Source organism: Plectropomus leopardus, chromosome 18 (genome assembly GCF_026936395.1).
Source record: "Plectropomus leopardus strain MGB_pleo_1.0 chromosome 18, ASM2693639v1, whole genome shotgun sequence".
NCBI classification, from domain to species: domain Eukaryota; kingdom Metazoa; phylum Chordata; class Actinopteri; order Perciformes; family Serranidae; genus Plectropomus; species Plectropomus leopardus.
Genome location: NC_142193.1, coordinates 6471852 through 6495192, shown reverse-complemented (window position 1 = coordinate 6495192; position 23341 = coordinate 6471852). Strand labels below are relative to the sequence as shown.

Below are 23341 nucleotides of genomic sequence, written 5' to 3'. Positions count from 1 at the left end.
ATCCTGCTGACTTCAAGGAGGGGATCCACCGCAGGACGCTCGACGACGTCGATAGCACCACCTAAGGGGGGAAATAAGTCAAATGATGAGAATTTTAAATTTAAATATTTCAAATTAAATTAGCAATAACTTAACATTTTAAATGAAAAAAACTACAATGTTCCCATACAGTATAAGTACGACTGCACTACAATTGTTACAAAGCCAACAATACACAGGGGGATGACTTTAAACATCAACATCAAATATTGTGCTATTCAGCGTCTTAGTTTGAACAGATAATATAGCTTCACATAAAGCTTTAGAAACAATGTGATCGATGTGTCAGTGGATCAATAACCCGACTGTTGAGTACGAGCTCTGGTTAAAGGCAGTTATTTTTGCACCAAACAATTGTAATGACTTCGGTTTTTACGTGGACAAAATTCTCAGTGGTTTGCAATAAAGTTTTTTCTGTCAGCACGCTCCCAGTTTGGAGTCAGCTGGAGTCAGACACAGAAGCTAAGCAATCAACTGCAAAGGTTGGGGTCAGCAACAAAACGTATTTTCGCACCTAAAAAAAGACTCGCCTGAAAATCAGTATCAGTTCAAGTGAATGTTATATTGAGTGTACTGCTTTCACTGCTTTCCTAATCTTTGCTCTCATCTGAGCCACCAGATTGAAAGGTTGTTTCTGCCTCAAAATCACTTGATTTCATACATAGTGATTATATTTGACAGATATAACTCACCCGGTCCCTTTTTACCTGTGTGAATACCTTTAAAAGACCAATGCAACAAATAAAATGCAATTTTCAACTTGCCAAAAAGTGAATGCAGCTGTTATCTTGTTACTGAAAGGTTGTTTTGCCTCAAAACCACTTGATTTCATTTATAGTGGTTATATTTGACGGATTTCAGCACACCGAGTCCCCTTTTACCTGCATAAATACCCTTAAAAAACCAATGCAACAAATAAAATGCAATTTCCAACTTGCCAAAAAGTGATTGCAGCTGCTGTCTTGATACTGAGAGGTTGTTTCTGCCTCAAAATGACCTTTCAGTGGCAAGATAACAGCTGCATTCACTTTTTGGCAAGTTGAAAATATAATTTTATTTGTTGCACTTGTCTTTTAAAGGTATTTAAACAGGTAAACGAGGACTGGGTGAGCTACAGTGTCAAATATAATTACTGTGAATTAAATGTAGTCATTTTGAAGCGGAAACAACCTTTTAGTGGCAAAATAGCAGCTGCAATCACTTTTTGGCAAGTTGAAATTTGCATTTTATGTATTGCATTGGTCCTTCCAAGGTAATTACACAGTTCAAAATGACTGGAGTAATCACAATTACTCAAATAAACCCCCCAAGAATTAAATCTAGTCACTGTCAAATATATCAGTGTTAATGAAATCAAGTCATTTTGAAGCAGAAACAAGCTTTTAGTATTATATATTTCGACAGGTAAAAGGAGGTCAAAGGGACTGGAGTGGTTATAATCTCGGGCACAGAGTCGGTAATATAATGCAGGCTCCTAAGGATAATAGCAGATAATAACTTTATTTTTAAAATTACCCATCCGTAATGTAAACGAGATGTTAGACATATTACACACATACAAACAACAGGAACAACATTATACTATAATCTCGTAAATGTCATGCCTGATAAAACTTCAGATCGCAAACACATCAAAACTGTTTCAAGAAACATTAAAGCTTCACAAAGACATACCTATGCTCTTACCATGGACATAAACTTATGTGTATTTACATGCTACCATTGCTTGATCCATGTGAGAGCAGCTGAGGACGTGAACACTGAGCGATACTGCTTTTACAGGCTGCGCGCGCTCCCGCGGACGGCGATCAGTTTCTGGCAGACCATCACTTTTTGGCACGACAACGGCAGTACACCAGCAGTACACTCTTGAATCGGTGTGTCCTTTTGTTTTTCAGTGCTGGACGAGGAAATAGCCTTTGACGGTGGAACTCCGTACACCCTCCTTTGCCTAAAAGCCTAAAACTGGCTTCGATTTTTTTAAAGCATTTTTTGAAATTTAGAGCCGCCGCCATCTTTGATCAATCATTTCGACCACAAATGTGGATAATTTGACGCCCCAAACCAAAATAACTGTGTTTCTTAATCCACACACTTATTGCTACCACATTCCGCACCTGTCCCAAAAAAAATTTCACACATTTTGTTCGTCAAATAATCATTTTACTGGTTTAGTGTGTTTTCACCAAATCTGCAGTTTTCCAACAGACTAAGAACATGGTGTAAACTGTCCGTTTCAACTCAAAAAGTTAATTTCTGTACAAATAACGTGTTCAGACTTTGAGGAGATAAACTGACAGCTACAAAAAGCTAAAATAAATGTAAAAGTTGTCTTACCTGCGCCGGCGCGGTCCATCTCAGGCAGGTGCTCCGCCTCCATGGTCTGCTGAGGGCTTTCTTCGGGCTCTTCGTTTAACACGGAGTTGAGTGATCCAAGAGTGTTGTTTTCCGACAAGATCAGCTTTCAGTAGATTATCTCTGCTGCTCAAAGAGTTCGCTTTCCACAGTTTTGCTCTGGTCAAAATCCAAGTGCAAAGTGAGGATCCAGAATGTTCTCAGGGTTTTATATAGGCCGCGTGACCTCACGCGCCTTCTGATTCCATGAGCTCTGATGTATAATCGATATGAAAGTAATCTAAATTTTTTTATTTATTTATTGTTTCATGTTTGGTCATATATTCTTTAATATGACTGTGTCAATGAATGTGACCAACATTGCAGCTCCAGATACATTGCACATGTGTCATACCCAATGTTACCATGGAGTCAAAGAGCGTGCCCCAGCCACTTTTGGTTTTAGGACTAATTCCTGGAGTCTCTATAGACCCTTTTAAGGTCTTAACACATTTACAACCCGGTACAAAAAATGTTTTTGATCTCTATGGCTGATTTTAACATACATAAAACTGTGCGGAGGTGAATTTTTTATTTAACGCACCCATTTACCTGTTAGTAGAGCTATGAAGGTATTTAGGGGTGCAGTTCCCCACTGGGACAATAAAGTATACTGTATTGTATTGTATTACATCAAATTATTAGTAAGATGAATTAATGACTTGATCCAACACAACATAACTCTAAGTTTTGTCATTTCTACTTCTAATGTAAAGGCACTTAATGAAATCAAAACGCGTCTCCCTAATTTGAAAATTTTATATTGAAAGTCTTAACCACAAGCATTACTAATCCTTAAGGAGCCATGAAGTCACAAATTCAGTTTACATAAATTGACCTTTATTGAACAAAATATCCAAGATATCAGCATTGAGAACAAATACAATGCAACAGTTTGACCAGCTGATGTCACTGTTTTCACCGTCAAACACTTTGAAACGCACAGTTTGCCTCTGTCTGACTCAAACGCCAGTTAGCTCTTCATCAAGCAGGAAAACGACACAGTAAGTTTTCTGTTCACTGGTTTCAGGAAGTCTGTACCATCAACTGGACCCACCCAGTGTCCTCCACATAGACAAAACACTGACCTAAGATCAGCTGAAAAACATAGAAACATCTCTGAAGAACGTCGGTAAGAGAGCTGAAGAAGAGATGTTGGTTGGTTAAAAGTCAGTGGTTGAAAATGTTAACAGTCCACTGTGTGTGCAGGACAAACATCCACTGATATTAATTCTCATTTTAAATCGGCACAAGGGATAAAAAAAAAAACCAAAAACATCATATCATATAAAAGGCAGAAGAAGCAGCATCAAGAACACAAGAATTTCTTCAGAGTTGCTTCTTGATGACACTGTTCTTGCAGAAAAACAAAATCAGAAAAGCTGATATGTTGTCTTGACATTAAGATTGTTAGAATCAGATTTTTCAAATAACTGTTGCAGCATCATTGTAGAAGGCCTTCACTCTACCAGACCGACCAAAAAATTAAAAATAAAACTGACGGCAGCAAATACATTCATGAACATAAATATTAATAGACAGCTGTGATGGGACATCCTGATGTACCAGAGTTAAAGACGCTCCTTGTTTCTAAAAAGTACGTGATACCACAAACTTTAACAACTCTATTGTTAATGGACTATTTTTAAGATTTTGGGAAATATATATATATTTGTTTTCTTGCTGAGAATGAGGTGAGACAATTGATACTACTCCCAAGTTTGTGTTTTAAGTAGGCATGGGCAGTATCACAGTATTAAGGTATACCAGAGTATTTAAAAATCCCCAAGGTATGTCTTTCAATACAGGCGCTCCTCTTTCTATTAAACTGATAAGTAGTGCATAGCACGCACCACCAGGGCGGTGCGTGCTGTGCAGGAGAAGTTACAGGACTGTAAATAGCTGGCGGCCAGCAATGACATAGGGAAAAAACAGCGTGATTTTTACTTCTAACTTGGTGAATTAAGTTTTTATTTCGACTAGACCAGAGCTGGTGATTGTTGAAACAGTGGACTTACTAACCAGATTAATAGCAAGAGTAAACAAGACAGTATTGGTGAGTTTTATTTTGTGAGTTTGAATAAAGTGTGTTTTATGATGAGTTAATGAGGCAATCAAGCTTTTTCAGTCTTCTGTGGCCAAGAGAAGGTTGAATTCAAAAGGTGTATAGTTGCATTTCTCTGTTTAATAAGGACAATAGGTGTGAGAAAATAACTTTGCTATTAACATTTTGTGGGTTTCTATTGTGTATTTATTTTTTAGAAAAGCTGAAAGTGTACTAGCTTCCCGGGGGCAACTTAGGTCTCGCCCAAGCCTTGTTTTAAGCACAGAGCTGGAGCAATACCTATAAAACTCATTGATTTGCATGATGTATTTCATTTGTTTTATTTGCACAAAAGCAAGAATGTAAAAACAATTTGCTTATACCAAAATGTCAAACCGGCCCTTTAAAACAACATGCCTCTATCATGAGATTTTATTGTTGTGAAAAAAACAAGATCTCTACAACAGAGAAAAAGTTTTTGAGCCGCAGTTCGCCCGATGGAAACTGATGCTAATTAGATTTTTATACCAACAACACCTGAAAAGACTAGTCAATTAATTTTGATGATTGATTAATCAGCGTAAATACATTTTTCAAATAAAATTGTCACATATTTTCTGGTTTTGGCTTATCAGATGCGAAGATTTGTTGCTTTACTCTTGCACATTATTATTAACAAATTTACAGATTATTGCTAACTTGTTTTTTTGACTGCTGGATGGACAAAATAGGACATTCTTGGGTAGAAGCAGTTAAAATATTCCACAAAATTAGTTTTCAATATAAGAGACGAACTACAACTTCCTGTCTGATTTGCTGCTTTATCAAGACCTTTTTTTGCTCAGGTCAAACATCTTCCTCACCAAATTTTTATCAACATTTCGACAGAGGAGGTGAACTCAGGTCCTCACATTAATTAACAGCAGCGACATACAGTAATGATGAGCCACACTGTGTGCATACTTGCAGCTAACATGCTAACTGTCAACCTCCCACTACAGTGGCAGGTTTTGTAAATACTGTTAGGATTGTCAATGCAAAAAGATAAAATAATTCAAAGTAACAGCTCCATCATTTTTAAGGTAACAGTTCAGCCAAAAACAGAGTTCATTTCTTAAGCCTGGAGCTAAAAATGGCAAAACTCAAGAGCAACGTCCCTTTTTGAATTTGTCATTTAAAGATAGTGATTCATTATCTCAACATGTGTCATTGTCTCACTGTGTCCTTTTTATTTCATCATTGAGTCACTCATCTCAGTCATATTACATCATATCTGTTAGATATATAAAAAAAAATGTGTGAGCAACATTCAAAAAATAGGGAGTCGTGATTACAAAAACCCAATATATTTTCTGAAATTTTATTTTATTTTCTAAAATCCTATTTATTTTATCCCTGATCATTCTTCTTAATTCTATTTTTGAGGCTTTGACTATCTTCTTGACATGTATTTTATTTTTGGAAACAATTTATTCTATTTTATGTTCATTAATGCTGTCATCTTTTATTTGCACTGTCTGGCTCAGGAAAATGCTATGCGGTTTTCATTGTTTTTTTTTATACAATGACAATAAGAAACTTGACTACTTAAGTATGTTAAGATAATGGCATACTTAAGTCATGATCTAAAGATAAACAGATAAATAACAGGGTGACTGTTGAAAGGATCAGTGTCATTACATTTAAAGAGACGTTGCTTTTCAGAGTTTTGGGGGCAACAGGCAGCACAGAACTTGTTTCAGCTAGTTGAAAATATCTGAAATTTTTGGCCTCTGCTGTGATTGTCAACAGTCGCCTTTTTTTTTTTACACTCATTTCTCAAGCTTGTGAATGGCTCAGATGTCAGGCAAGTCACAGTGCTGCATACCTGCAAGCAAGCCAAACTAACGAAAGTATGAAGCTGTGAAAAACGGAAACCATGGCTCATTCGGTAAACAGTACAGCAACTTTCCTCTCAGAACAAAGAGATTACCCAGTCGTATTAGATGGGACATGATTTTATCCTGCCATTTTAGGGCTTGTTTTCGCCCAAACTGCCTCAAAACAAACTTTCTGCCTCCCACTGATTTTCATGTGCTGTTACTGTGGTTCTCCAAACGTCTGAGAAATTCACCCAAAATCTCCAGACAGATTACACTCAGGCTTTGTGTTTTTGTTGAACTGTCCCTTTAAACTTCTGACAAATCTGTTCAGAAGACATAAAAAAATAAAGAGGAGGTGTAATTTTCACAGTGACAGGTTATTTCAAGATAAACAAATAAAAAAGAGCTGCAGGTTTAGTAGATTGTAAGATTTGTTCCTGCTCTCCTGCTGCTCCAATAGAACAAAATATAAAAACTTAATATCTTGTGGCCTCCTACGAAAAGTGTGTGTGTTTCCTGACAGGGACAACGGGTGTCAAACTAACTAACTAACTAAATTAAGACGGTGCTGATATTCTTCCCCACAGCGAGGGAAGATGCCACATAAAAAAAGAAAGCTGTAAACAATAGGCAACCTCTTAAGAAGGCCCGAGAATCAAACTAATAGCCAAGAAGCTGTCACAAACACAAAAATGATTTCTCCGACTCAGCTCCCTGAAGACTGAAGAAGAGCTAGATCATTGTTGGGTGATGATCAGCTGTACAGTGGAGCGATGTTTAAACTGGAAATAACTGAGCCTGTGTAATGACAGCCTCCTGAACTCAAGCAGATTAAAGGATCCATTAAAACACGAGCACCTTCCAGCCGGAGTGGACAAAGGAACAACCAAAGAAGAGGCAGTCCACTGCCTGGTCTACCAGCCAATCAAACACCACCTCCCGATTCCCTGAGCCGATGGTCACCCTCAGCTTGAAGTTGCCCCCTTCGCTCACGTTGTTGTTGCTGACGGGAAACAGGTTCACCACCTCCATGTCGAAGGTCACGGCAGAGCCCACAGTGATGGCAGGAAGCTGATTGGTCATCTCTTTGCCGTTAACAAATACAGCACCTGAGAGGATCCGTACACACCGGTTACATGTTACATTGCCGTCATCAGTTCAGTATCTCTTCTGTTCCTGAGTTATGACATTGAAAAATGGCTAGAAAAGTGTTTTTAAACACATTATGATGTCATAGTGAAGTTGACCTTTGACCTTTCTGTAAAATTGAGTCATAATTAGCATATCAAATCTTGAGTTATGGCCAAAAACTTGTTTAGTGAAATAACAGGGACCTTTGACCACCAAATTCTAATCAGTTCATTCTTGAGTCCAAGTGAACATTTGTGCCAAATTTGAGAATCCCTCAAGGCCTTCTCGACATGTTGCCTTTACAAGAGTGAGACTGACACAAGGTCACCATGGCCTTGACCTATGACCACCAAAATCTAATCAGTTCATCATTAAATCCAAGTAAGCATTTGTGCCAAATTTGAATTAAAAAAAATTCCCTCAGGGCGTTCTTGAGATACTACGTTCACGAGAATGAAACAGTCTAGGTCACAGTGACCTTGACCTTTGACCTATTGTCACCCAAATCAAATGAGCTCATCATTGAGTCTAAGTGGAAGTATGGGCAAAATCTGAAGAAATGTCCTCAAGGCATTCTTGAGATATTGTGTTCACAAGAATGGACAAACAACAAACAATCCAAAAACGTCACGCCTCCAGCCATGTTTGCTAGCGCAGAGGCATAAAAATGAGAAAGTCATTTAAAGTACAGCAGTCTCTCACAGCATCTGATGGTAGTTTAGTTTGAACACATTGAGAGTCGTGCTACAACAAGACACAAGATAATTACAGAGGAGGATTAAAGAAGTCCTTAAACTTTTTAAAACTTGCATTGTTTACATCCATGTTTACAAGCCTGCAGTCTGCTTCTTCTCCCCTGCCTTAGCTGGAAAATTACAACATTAAAAAAATGTACATGATACTGCTGCCTCTAGATCAGCGAAAGAGTGATCAAAACTTGGTAGAAACTAGAATTACCATCTAGCAGTTGAAAGCCTCAGCAAACCGCTCAAGTTGCACATACTGTTACATTATGATGTCACAGTGAAGTTTACCTTTGGCCTTTTAGATACAAATATCATCACTTCATCATTTTATCCAATTAGACATTTGTGTAAAATGTTGTCATTATTACCGTAAGAATTAATGGCCAAATTCATGTTTTTTGAGGTCACAGTACCTTGACCTTAAATCACCAAATTCTGATCAGCCCATCACTGAGTCCATGTGGACGTTTATGCCAAATTTGATGAAAATTTCTGCGAGGCGTTCCTGAGACACTGCATTCACAAGAATGGGTTGGATGCAAGCCTACCTTGACCTTGACCTTTGACCATAAAAGTCTAATCAGTTCATTGTTATGTCGAAATGGATGTTTGTGCTGAATTTGAAGAAACTCCTTTATGGCATTCTTGAGAAATAGTGTTCATAAGAATAAGATGGATGGACAGCCCAAAAACATACTGACTCCAGCCAAGCTATTGGCGGCATGACATCAAAATGTTGACAGGTAATGTTAACATTAATAAATATTGTGTATCTGGTCCCCCCATGCTTGAAAAAAAAAACTGCAAAACTGCTCTCTTTGATGCCCTATAATAGATGATTAAGGGCCCTCAATTGTAGGGTATAGTAAATGTGTGAAAAGGAAGAAAATATGATGAAGTGCCACATACGTAGGCTGCCCTACAGGTGAGAAAATGTTTTCGTTCCCTCAGACAGACTGAGCCTGTCACTATTAAGATTACATGTATTACTTTCTCTCTCTAGATAAAGCAGCCTATTATAACACTTATGTTTCATCACTGCACCAAGTGTCACTCTGTGACAAAGTTTTGATTATCTGTACAAAAACTACAACTTTACTAATTTACAAGCTATGTGTTAAATAAGTTAGTGTGTGAGATTTGTTGATGATTACCAAACTATAGAATATGACCATCATTTACCATAAAAAAAATAAATAAATAAAACAAAAAAAATAAACTAAATGACTCTCTGTGCATCAGCATACCGTTGGTTGAAATGCAGACGGCCTGGTCTCTCTGAAGTGACTCTGCCCCCTTGTCACTGTCCACGCACACGCCCAAACTGTCCCTCCGATCTATCTGACCTGCTGCAGAAATCCTGCACACACAGACATGCAATATAAAAAAACACCAATTCATACTTTCAAGTGAATAATGTAATAAATCCAAGACCATAAAAAGAGTAAGAGGCACATCCACATCTATAATTTATCGCTCCAAAATATTCCAAAGTATTGCTGGAAGGCAAAATTAAATCTGTAAGTGTTTCTTTGTGCATACTTGAAGGTGAGTGTCTGACCACAGAAGTAGGTGGGTGCTTTGGAGTAGAGGACGGGGCAGCGTGACTGAGACGAGTCACTGCGCAGAGCGATGTTTCTCCTGCTGCTCAGGATGTAGCCCTCAGTGCCTGGACACCACTCTGGAGAGAGAACACACACACAAACACACACATACACACACAGGTTATTAACAAATGTAGTTTTAGGGAATAGCACTGTTTGATGCTTTTGATGATACTGTATGCAGGTGGTTAATCACTGAGTGTATGTTCCTTAAATGAGTGCAGATTCAGATTCAGACAACTTTATTCATCCCAGAAGACAATTCAGTTTTACAATCTACCCAGACCATTCAAAACACATCAAGTTTCTGTCTGTGAGATTCGAAACACAGCTCACAGACAGAAACTTGTCTTTTAATGGCAATGCAAAAATGCTGCATATCTTTCACTCTGCCTTTACTGAAAGTTTTCTGACATTCTGCATCATCTGCTGGTTTGGAAATGCTACTGAGGCACAGGAAAAGACTTACAAAAACAGTAATTACAGCCAGTAAACTGTTGGGGATTAAATTGCCAAATATTGAATGTATTTAGAGACAGAGTTATTCACGAGACAAACATCGTCATGGGTGACGAGAGGCATCCATTGGCCTCCTCATCCCATCTGGATGATGTTACTGCCCCTCTCTTTTTACAAAAAAACAGCTCCAAACTGTCCTTTTGTCCATTAAACTCCTACTTAAGGTGCAATGTGCAATTCATGTTGCAGGTGAATTTTTCAGTGTAATGTTGTTCACCTCTCTTGTATTACTTTGATGAAAGAAATCAGAGGGCAAATATCCCGAAACCCAGACTTACAAAACCAAAAGTATCTGCATGGAGAGACTGTGACCATGAGCTAACAAACTGGGTCATCATTACTGATGTTATTTCAACCCAGCTACATTTTTAGACACGCAGTAGCTCTATAGAGAACATCAGCTTGTAAGAACAATCGTAGATCACAATGGCATTTCCATCTCACAGCCGAGTATTCACCTACCATGCGGTGCGAGTGTGGTGTATCCCGTCTGTGGGATGCTCCAGGGGCTCCACTCAGTGCGACCCTCCCCACGGGCGCAGACCTTAAACAGATAATCAGTGTGAGGGTCAAGGTGAAGAACCAGGAACTCGAAGTCCCGTCCAATGTAGGCGTCTTCGTACTGGCTCCCCCCGCTGCCAGAACGCCGGTACTGCAGCCGGTAGTCTGCTGCTGCAAAGTCCTCATCCACCTGATGCACACAGATCATAATATTTATAATAACATGCTGATGTGAGTATGATCTCGGTGTTTATGCCACCCTTGCCCCGGCTGACCTTACACCAGCGGACCAAGATGCTGCCCGGCCTCTCCTGCAGCTCTTCTATCTGGACGGGCGGGTGGGAGGAGACAGAGCCGAGGCGGGACACCCGGTCCCTCAGCAGACCCAGCAGGGAGTCGTCCAGCTGGGCTGAAACACACGGCACGTCCACCAACGCTGGGACCTCTGGTAAGCTGGAAAACACACAGAGCAAGTTATAAAAAAATTCAGTAGAGTGAAAAAACAGCACGCTGTGAACTCAAAATGCCATAAAACACCAGAATTACTGTACAGGATAGTGACTGGGGCTTTTTGATGATGAAATATTACTGCACCACACAGAGTGTCTCTATCCTACCTGTCCAGTTGAATGTGCATGGCCTTCTTGGTGAAACTGCCCAGTTTGTCCTCCTTCTCCCCGAGACCACAACGCAGAGCTGCTTCCCCTGCAGAGACAGAGACACGTTATACTTTAATATCTAAAACATGTTAAACTGTCTTATCTGACTTGATGGGAAAATTTAATGAGAAATTAGGATGAAACACATTTATATTTTTATTGTTGTTTATACCTTGTTAGCCCCAGATAATATCATAAAATTGGGAAAATGGTTACATTGACATTTATAAATGTCTCGTCTTGCTCAACTAACAGTCCAACAGCAAAAAGCTGTAACTAACAAATACAAAACAGTAATTTTTTTAAATAAATGTTTTGCAGATGGTATCTGTCCCAACAGGAGAGATGTAAATATCGTATTTCAGGTACCCACCCTCTCTCAGCAGCTCGTCGGCCTGGCCCACTCCGTGCTCAATGAGGCTCTGGCAGTCATCTAGTGGTTTGACGCTGTCCGCCTCTATGGCGTCAACCTCGGCCAGCAGGGTGGCCAATCGCTCCGTCAGCAGCCGAGTCGCTGCCGCCTGCAGCTCCGTGAAGTGCCGCCGGAGAGCCTCGCGGGCCTGACCCGAGCTGCCCCGGACCTAAAGAACACAGATAGAATATTTATACTTATATGTATTAATGCATTTGCACTTTTAATTTGTTTATTTTATTGTATTTATTTGTTGTTCTGCTGGTTTTAGATTTCAGTGTCCTATTTTATTTTTGCTTACCAGCACCTCAGTACTTAGTTTCGTTCCTTCTCATTAACATCATGTTTTGAAATGAGAATAAACCCTCTTGAATCTTGAATGAAGGTAACTGGCTTACTGTTTCTTTAAAGAGTGGTAAAAATAGCACCATTGTACTTTTTATTTAGGAAATTTTAAACCCACACAGTTTAAACCCACAACAGTAATTTGGAAAATAGGGTGATACTCTTATTGTGTATTAACAAATCCCACAAGAACGTAGTCTGTCTCTCAACACTGTCTGACTTCCTGTCTGTAACTCTCAGCTCCAAGCCCATTGGTTCCTACTGATGAAGGAAATCTTTAAAAACACATATATACAGCTTAATTTTTTTAAAGCCAAAGTAATTTCCCTTAAAAAGCTGCTCACGGTAGTTTTTATCAAATAATAAAACAAGAGGAAACAGTGCAATTGCTGGGGACTATTTTCAGCTGCGGAGAAATCCACATTTAGGGCTCTAGTGGGTATTTGAGGCGGCAGGACGGTGTATGCAGGATTGAGTCGAAATTAACTACAGTGTGTGCGCATGGTAATGTGGGAACATGTCACCCAGTGCAGCAGTGTGGCTCACTGATGAGTTTTTAATAGCTGTTGAACAACAATGGAGCTCTATTGGAGAGAGGAAGAAGATATATCAGGCTTCGATACACTGCTACTCCTATTATTACTACTACTAGTACTACTACTCCTGCTACTATTACTACTACTACTACTGCAAGCAGAGACTACCTTCAGTAGCTTGTCAGGAAGTTTGCAGGACTGTCACTAGCGACAGAGGTCACGCTTCAGTTCCTCTTTGCAGAACCAAGTTTTATACACTAACACACACATACTAGGATTTCACAGTGAGTATGCAGAGGGAGCAACAGAAAGATGGCAGGAAACAGAAAACTGATTGACAACCGCTGTACTGATTGCACTGATAATGCAGGAACAGTATGAATGTGAGAATAGACACACACACACACACACACACACACACACACACACACACACACACACACACACACACACACACACACACACACACACACACACCACACCACACCACACCACACCAGAGTACACACTGAACTTTGTATGTGTGACTGCAGACACAGGGTGGAGACAAGGAATCACTTCCTGACTATTATCACCGTGACACAGACGACCAATGATCAATATTTTGGGGTTGGTAAAATAATAGTCAAACTAAAAATATGGCCAGACATCATCAAACATGGGAGGAGAAGATCCAACATCAGGCGAATGTTTGGACGACCCCTCTTACAAAGACAAGATGCTGCAGTGATAGCATTGTCTCAGTTTTCAAACACACACAATCTGGTATCTCCTTTTCATTCTCATTGTGTGTGCATAAGTGTGTGTGTGTGTGTGTGTGTGTGTGTGTGTGTAATATTTCCTGGAATGCTTTAATCTGGTGGTGAGCCATCCCTGCTGTGGGAAAGAAGGGAGTTCTGAAAAAGAAACACCAAGATAATGTGTGATGAGGCTGTTGGGACTGGGCGGAGAGAGTCTCTGACACACAAACACAAAAGAACTTTTTGTGTGTGTGCTTATACTAACAAATAGTAAATATCTGTGATTGCAAGTTGGAAACATTAGTGTGAAAAAGGTTGGTGCTTGTGTCTTATAAATTTATATTATTCTATGTCATTTATCTTTTTGGTTTAAATGTTGGGAGTATTATTGCACCAGTGGGACTTGACAGATTTTAAATTGATATACCGAAGTGCAAAAACAACAAATTGTGGTTTTACAGACATTTACAGTCATCTGTGCAACCAAACCAAACTGCACACAAGCCCTTGTAAAAACACAAATGATCATGTTTAAACTTGTTTTTTGTAATGATTAATTTGTAAGCTTTGGAAAGTGGATTTTGTTATTTTATTTTATTTATCAGACAGCCAGGCTAGTTGTTCCCTCCGTCTCCAGTCTTTATGCTAAGCTAAGCTAACAAGCTGCAGCTTTACATTTGGTATACAAATATAAGCATTGTATTGGTCTTCTGATGTGACTCTGGGCAAGAAAACAAATGAGTTCACTTGCCAAAAAAATATTCCCTCATAGTATTACTTGCGCAACTGATACAATCCAATACATAAACAGACTGACATCACCGCATTTTGACTGCTTATTCAGCTCGAAACTGGTCACTGGTATGTTTAAATAAGTGACTAATAGGGTTGTGTAAACTCTCCAATACCAAAAGTCAGCATCTAACGTCTGGACAGATCCACAGTCTTGTTTATTTATTCTTTAATCAGTTATCTACTGATTTTAATCACAGATTTAGACGACATTCTATGAGGCAAAGTCAGTCAGTCAGTCATTTTCTGTAACCGCTTGTCCTCGTAAGGGTCGCGGGGGGGCTGGAGCCAATCCCAGCTGTCATCGGGCGGAAAGCGGGGTACACCCTGGACAGTTCGCCAGACTATCGCAGGGCCGACACATATAGACGAACAACCATACACACTCACAGTCACACTTAAGGGCAATTTAGTGAGGCAAAGTCCTTTGTGATATACATATGAGTTGGTTTAAAGCTTGGCTTTATTTTCTTAAATTAAAAACATGCTAATATTCCTCAAAAATTCCTCAAAATTTTAAAATGACACCCAGCCCGCGAGAGAAGAATATATTCATGAATCCATACCCAACCCACAATTTACTTTAACTTTTTTTCAAATGTTTTTTCACAACATATAAACAATGATTGATAATTGAGATTTTAACATTATGATAACTATAAAAATATCATAGTTTTATGTTATCACAGCATTAAAGAATTATTATTATTAATATCACTTACAATGGCCCTTAAAGAAATTGAAACAGAAGGGATTTTTTTGTTGAGAAAAACATTTTATTACTGAAATTTATATTTGAAACCAGCTGTATTAATGGAAATATGTCTAAAAAGTCTCCCTTTTGAAAATAACCCAAGATTTTTTGTCCAGTTGCAATTTTTTTTCAATACTGTAGATAAGCAAATGTACACGGTATGATAAGCACTAATTTTTATACCATGATATACCTTGAAACCAATATACTGCTTCAACCCTAATCAGCGTTTCATGTTGAGGGACAAAAATCTGGCCTCGTCCCTCTCTTCTAAGGCTTGCTGTCCGTCCATAGCGACAGGAAATAGCAGCATTGTTTACAGTGAGCAGCTGGAGGGGGTAAATCTAGACAGCAGGAGGAAGGAAGAGATAGCAGAGAAAGAGAGAGAGAGAAAATATACTCTCCTGGGACTGTGTCGGGTCAAGGGCTAACACACTTCATATTACCCTGGACTGGCTGACAGAGAGTGCACCAAAATCCATCAACCTCCCAGAGGACAACAGTAACATCTGCTTTTGCTTTATAAACAGTCAAATGGGGGCACTATCCACCCTGTTCAGTCCATTTTAAATCTGTTTGTATGCCGAGGTGAGAGCACACTGTGGTACCTGTTTGCGGGCCTGGTTCAGGCCATGCAGGCGCTGCTGGAGTTCACTGCGGTAGTTTTGGGCAGCCTCAATGCTTTCTTTCGCCTCCTGCAGCAACAAGTCCACCTCCACAGACATCCTCCTGCCTCCTGTCACACACAAACACACATATGAGTAGAAGAATATTTACAAAACAAAACCAAAGATGCAGTTGAACCTCAAACCAGACACAAACAAACCCTCATCCTGTGTTTCATAGAGTGGGTTAAATAATGGCAGCAAAATGTGTCAGTTAAAGCCCTGAGGAGACTTTATTTATCGTAAAGGTCCAGTTTGTAGGATTTAGGGTCATCTTGTGGCAGAAATAGTGTATAATATTCATAACTGTGTTTTCATTAGTGTATAATCAACCATAAATAAGACTTGTGTTTTTGTTAACTTTGAATGAGCTGTTTATTAGGGGTTTAAATCACCAGTTTCATCAAAATATGATATTATATTGATTCTTTGGACAACAATAGGATATTTGCCGGCATAACAAACTCTACCACAATACGATTTCAAAGATCACTTAATGAAAGTATGATACTTGGCTCAATAGTAACTGTCAAGATCATAGACAAAGCAACTGTCTTTTGAAAGTCACATTTTCCGCCACATATACATGTTTACGTTTTTAGTATAAACCTATGACATGACAGGGGCTCTGTCTGCTGAAAACAAAATATTTCCGCATTGATGATTTACTCCAGAGTAAATGACGTTCTCCTCATCATCTTTCTTTTGTCTGCTTCCCATCATCTGCATGACGTTGTGTGACAGTGACACAGAATTTAAAAATAAAAGTGCATCTGAAAGAGGATGATACGGATCGATGTTTACAATGTGCATCAATGATACATAATCGTTGCACATTGAATCAAAATATCCATCCAGATCGATGGACCCCTACTGTTTATATCTACACATGGAGTGGGTCCTCTCCCGCTGAGTCTGCCCTGTTATTTCTACAGAACCCCAGAAGGAACAAATCAAATTCTAGGCAGGGCCATTTGATTTTCACTCCTGCAATCTCACTGCCAGAGGCCACTAAATACAAGAAACTTTTTCTTTTTGTGTCCCTTTGTGATCATTCCGTGTCCCCTCTCTAAATTCTGAGGTTTTCCAGGTCCAAGTCGACAGCACGAGCAGAACTCATGAGTTTACTTTTTTCTCAGAGTTGTGGAATGGATAATTGTGGAACAAACCGTTTGATCATTGCACTCAAGACTTCCTCTCAATCAATTTGTAGTCATAGATCAGACCAGATCAGATCAGATCAGATCAGACCAGATCAGACCAGATCAGATCAGATCAGATCAGATCAGATCAGAGGGCGAGCTGCTATGAGGCGAGTGAAACTTTCTTTTGCTGGTTAGACCCAGAGCTGGACCGTGGGGTGCACAGATTCCATGGGACCGCAGTCAATTTAATCTAAAGTAATTTGGAAAAACGACATCACTCAAACTATGTGAATAAACGAACGGAAATTTCGAAGTTTCACTTTCACTGCATTTGGCACTCCGCTTCTGCATTTGCACCCAGAGCACACTCTGCCAGAGAGAGAGGGAGATAGACTGAGCTCCAAAAACAATCTAAATGTGGTGGCAACTGCTGATGTTGTGGCAGTGCGCCACAAATCCACAAATAAATGAATGACCTTCAGTTTACTTGTGATTACTGATGACTATTTATATCACACAAACATTATCAACACAGTCAGCAAAGTCTCTCTGCTATTTTCTTTCTTTTAACAATTTTGTCATATGGCTGCAACAATTAAATCTCTATACTTTTTGAATACACTGTATCTGGATTCAGATGCATTATAATAATTTGCATCCTCCACCACTGCGTGCAGCACTCTGACTGGTAGAGGATGTGTAGCAACCAGAAAACCACTTCCTACCCGCTACCATCCAGCAAACAACCTACCAGCCTGTTAACAGTACTACTTCATTAGAAACTTCAGTGCACTGCAGCATGGGATCAGACTGATACTGACCTTTAAATACAATTTGGATAAGAACTGCTTAACATGGCCCTCCTCTCTTACAACATAAACCTTCCTTTCAAAATAAAATAAGAATAGGTGTGCTTATTATGCAATCTGGACCCCAAAATATACTCAGTGAGGCCCAGCAGGTGATATACAGTCAGTTCATTAAGCGCTTTCCTGTGACCTTAGCATGCATTATCAAAGATCTCTGACATAATGCTGCCGCTCTGCTGCATTTGGTTATTTTGGCGGCCTGTTAATGTTAAAGCCATTTGGTGTATATGGGAAAACTGATAGCGTGGAACAAAGTAACATCAACAAGTAGAGTTCATCTAGTTCAAGAACAAAAGCAATCACGTCAGTGTTAATGTCACCACGCTCACAAACACATGATGAGACTGCTTCGAAAAGTCTAGGAGCAGGAGTCAACTTATATTGGTTTTTCAGGGCTGATACCAATATTGATTATTAGTAGTCAGTGAGACCCATAACCAATATTTGGAACTGATATAAAATTTACAATAAAAATGAAAATCTTTCTGTCAATATTTAGAATTCAGAATATAACAAACTGCCACACAAAACTTTGTTTGAATTCCTTTATCAAATGTTTAATCAAAACTAAAACTTTCAACTTCATATACAGCAAGTTCCCTGAATTTTTTTCATAAAGTAGATTAAAAATTAATTAAAAAATGAATAAATAAAAATAGCTCCCTGAGGTTCTCCAAAGTAAAAGTTCCACCCATGTGGACACTTTCTTTGCAGTATTTAATTAATTAGAGTTATTGGCGATGATTAAAATAAAATGCCAATACAGATAATCGGCAAAATGCCAAATATCAGCCCCAGTAATTGGCCAGGCTGTTAATCTGTTGATCCCTAGTTAGGAGAGTCTGCAAATGAACATCTGCATTAGCGTGTCTCAAAGGAACACTTTTTTAACAGTATGTATAACAAATTTTTTCTCTGTGATTTTTACCAATAAAACCTTTGAACAATGACTGTAAAGTATCAGTTTGGGTTCAAGACTTGAAAATATTCAAAAGCAATGGAATACAAGTTTAAGTACTTCAGCATTGCACTAGCATCCTTTCAATTCCAAAATAAGTGACTTTGAATGTGGCGTGGTTGTTGGTGCCAGACAGTCTGGTTTAGTATTTCAGAAACTGCTGATCTACTGGGATTTTCACACACAAACATCTCTAGGGTTTACAGAGAACAGTCTGAAAAAGAAAAAGTATCCACTAAGCGGCAGTTCTTCAGGCGAAAAATGCCTTTTTAACGGCAGAGGTAAGAGAAAAAAATGATTAGACTGATAGAAAGTAAGAAGTTATGCCCATGTCAGTGTGCAGATGTTAAAGTGTTCAAATGATAAAAATATAAGAGTAACTTTCTTTTTTCTACGTCCTCCTCAGAGCTGAAAGCAGTGACACAACCTGGCCCCCAGCTGCGGTCGGACGCGCTTCCTTTACAGCACGTAAAGAGGAAGTCACTGACAGGCCTCCTGCTTCTGCCACATACAGTATACACAGGATCATCATGTGGCCCAGGAAGCATCTTACATTACACTACCATTACTATAACGTAACATCTCAACTCCGAATCCATCATGAGTTCATCCAAGGTCTGTGTGACACAGGGGCATGAAAACATGAATCATCTATAGGATAAATACAGATATTGACTGTAAATATCAGAACAATCCACCAGAAAATGATGTGTAAAAGAAACCGCTTTTTGTTGTTGTTGTATAAGACACACACCCTGTGATTTATAGGATTTGTTACAGTAACATTTTGGAACATTTATTTGTTTAGGTTTCATCTAGAATCTGATGTATGTATGTACGTGTGTGTGTGTGTGTGTGTGTGTGTGTGTGTGTATGTGTGTGTGGCAACAGTTCTAGTAGACAAAACTTGCGACATCTGTGGTATTGTGTTGTGGGATCAAACTGCACATTTTAGAGGGGCCTTTTATCGAGACCATGAACAAACTGTCATCCCAAATCTCAAATTAGACCAACTACGGGCTGCAACTTAAGACAGTCAAAATGAAACGTCAAAAAAAAAAGAAAAGAAAAAACAGATTAGAAGATAACAGATTAAAAAAAACCCCCAAAGATATTTAAATAACTGTTGTATGTAACAGCAAATCCTCACATTTTTAGAGGCTGCAAACGGCAGGTGTTTGGCATTTTTTGTCTAAAAAAAAGTGACAAAACAAAGAACCGGTTATGAGAATATTTGCAGACTACTTTTATTTTGAAAAACCAATCATTTCAGTTTTAATATACTCCAGCTTTTTTGTTTAATGGAAGTTGTTGATTATTATCATGGAATATTTTGAGCCACACAAACATTTGGCACATTTCATGCACGTTTCATTCTTCATTTTTTGATAATTTTGGCTGTGCTCATGCATATGGAATACATTTTGACAAGTTTGTGTAATTTTATTCAATCTGGGAATTTCCAGCTCAGCTCCTACAATAAGTCCAAGTCATTTGTGTTTTTTTAAATCTGAAAACATAGTGGTATCATGACAAAACCTGGCATTTAAAGGATTAAACTTCAGAAAAATAATGAATATATTTGATATTAATGATTAGGACTGATCTTGGTTAAAAAAAAATAACTCAATGAAAGTAGAACATGATATCAATGTATAGTATTTCTTTAAGCTTGATTATTGCACAGAGTGATACGCATACCTGTAATATTAAAGTGGGACATAAGGGTTACATCCCACACAAACTCAGAACTAATAAAGTGTCTCCAGTATGCATTAACACCCACATGAATGCAAATGTAGTTATGGAGAATTATGCAGACATGCACTGTCTTACTCACTCTGACATAAACACGTCATGCTCACAAATATTAGTCACCCCACTCTCAGATTCTTTCTGCTAACAAACTGCCCAGAACAGCAGTCTTTATTTAGTCCAGCCATTGACAGACACCCATATGACAATACAGATTTTGTTTAATCCTCTAAAAAGGGTGCTGGCCCTCTCTCTATGTCTTTAATCCTGTCATTGATAATCCCTCTCTCTCTTCAAAATCTAAAGACTCAAAGCGAATGATGGGAACTCAGCCAAGCAAGCATCAAACTGGTTTTTCCACAACACAGAAAATCTCTCTTTAATTATATATATCAGCAGCAAGAAACCTGTATTCTTTACAGTTGTTTGCTCTTCACGTGAATGTGCAGCCAGAGAGTTATTGTTGGGATGTTTTTCAGGGTATTTAGGTCAGCCTGCATAGAGTGATGTCCTACTGTCCTGCTTTCACAGGTCTGCCAGACTGTTTACGATGTAAGAAATATGTAGAGACACAACCAAGTCCTGCCGAGGAAAGAAAATTGCCTGGGGGAAAAATTCCTGAAGGAGTTTCTACTGATGCGAGAAAAGCCAAATATTTGATATATATGTCTTTCACAATCTAACACATCAGGTTACAATAACTGACTGATCAAACAGACTTGAAAAAGGTTTTGCTGTGTGCTTGTTTATTCTGGTTCATAATTATATATATATACATATATTCTTAATATTCATGATTAGGGGTCCACAGATTATCAGCCTGGCTGATCATTGGCATTTTACCAATTATCTGTATTCGCGATTTATTTCAATGACTGGCGATAAAAATAATTAATTTAAATGTGCTAAGAAACTGTCAGGATGGGAGAACCTTTACCTTTGTAAAATCTCAGGGTCCTATTTTTATTTAGTCACTTTTTATTTTAATTTTCACTTGACTTTATAAAAAAAGTTGCTGATAAGTTGCTGTATATGGTGCTGAAAGTTTCACTTTTATTTTCTAAAGGCATTTACGTCTTGTTTTGGAGTTTGTTGTATTCCAAATGTTTAATATTGACAGAAAGACTTTCATTTTCATGGTAAATGCATACCAGTTCCAAGTATCGATTAACGGTCTCACTAACTACTAATAATCGGTATCGACCCTGAAAAAACATCAGTTGAGTATCCCAGCAGTTCTTGAAGCTTGGAAACAAACAGTATTCTCATGCTACTAACTTGACAAACCAACTGAAAAACACAAATAACATTTTGTTTGAGGATGTTCAGCACTGCAATGCCTCGTAGTGTTATGATCAAATATAAATGTTAATTTAATCTTTTAAGAAATGTCAAGTAGATTAAAGAAGCTTCATGCAACTCCTTCTAGCATGCTGCACATGCTCTGACAAACAGGAAAGATATGTTAGGCACTCAAGAGCAAGCCCACATTATTATTATTAGACCACTGACAAGGGGAGACAACAGGAGACATCAGACATGTCTAAACTCGCCCACAACAACTTCCGTATTTTGTACGTTAGTTATTTTCATCAAACCTCCGCCCACCATCATTGAGATTGCCCCGGTGTGCGTCAGAATTTCAAGAATGTAAAATGCATAAATACATTATTCACGATGCATAATTCAGTTTCTCAGATTTTCGTGCTGGGATGTCACGAAGAGGCAGGTCTGACGATCTAGAACGGACCATCTTTATATATCTGGCGTGTGGAGGGAACTAGCACCAGCCTCCGTTAAGAAATCTCCTATTTTTAAATTGGCGCTGCTGTCAGCAAACCCAGATAGATGACAATATTTCAGATAAGACGTTTCCGAAATGAATATTGCATGTAGATTGATTCGGTTTAAGAACGTTTCAATAAGAGACATTTTTATCCATGAAATGACAGCTTTAAAACATGGTTCACGCTGCTTGTAAACGGTGTATTTTGATGGTGGAAGATGATGGCAATAACAGACGAACTAGCAAAAAACTTCTCGGAATCAGCTGTAAATGAGACTGAAAGAGAGCCATTATTTATATCAGTGATTCCGAAATGCTACGAATTTGAAAGGCACCATTTTTTCAAATAGCGAGACGACATTTTGATGGAGTTTGTCTACTCTCAGAGACGTGAACGTTAAAAGACAGGGGGAAAGTTGGGGCTAGCTTGTGGCAAAAAGACAATGAAACTCGAGTCATGCTTGGGAGAGCAAACAAACAACAAATTATATAAAAAACAACTGCTAATCGGTTAAATGGAAAGTTCACCACCATATATGGAGAAAACGTTTCACAATTTACCTGTTTTAGAGCTTTCTGGTGGCCATTTAATCCTGTAAACTGTAAATCAGCTCGTAGCAGCCGCCACACCACCGCTAGATCTGCCGAAGTTTTGCTCAAGTCCAAAAATGACACTTCCGAGGCTTTCGCGAACAGCCAATTACAAATAAGATCATTTTGACCGACAATGAGTTCAGCCAATCGGATTGCGAAATGCTCCGTCCTCCCCTCCCTAATCAACCGACCCGTCATATCAAAGTGGAACTGATGAAATGAGTTGATGTGAGTACAAATGGGGACCATCATACTGTGGTACATCATGTGGTCACTGTACACATTTTAAGTTTTGGTGTGTGCATTTAACTATACTGTCATTGTTTTTATTGGCTTGATTTTTTTGTTTTAATGTTTATTTAAAATAATATATTACGTTCGTCATTATTACTAATTTATTTATATAATATTTACGTGACTGTATCATCATAATTACATTTAACATAATTATTTTTGTACATTTTATACACCTACATTTGTCCTCTTCCTTT

At 38.6% G+C, this 23341-nt stretch overlaps 1 protein-coding gene across 1 annotated transcript; it reads right to left on the bottom strand.

Annotated features, from left to right (window-relative positions):
• Nucleotides 1-3251: 3251 nt before the first annotated feature.
• Nucleotides 3252-22927, bottom strand: crlf3 (cytokine receptor-like factor 3). The gene is made up of 9 exons (XM_042504924.2): nt 22818-22927; nt 15687-15814; nt 11873-12080; nt 11458-11545; nt 11116-11293; nt 10802-11030; nt 9759-9897; nt 9464-9576; nt 3252-7448 (listed from the first exon to the last, which is right to left on the bottom strand). The coding sequence occupies exons 2-9, from the start codon at nt 15801-15803 to the stop codon at nt 7183-7185; spliced, it is 1338 nt and encodes a 445-aa protein (XP_042360858.1). The 5' UTR covers nt 15804-15814; nt 22818-22927; the 3' UTR covers nt 3252-7182.
• Between the last annotated feature and the right edge of the window lie 414 nt (nt 22928-23341).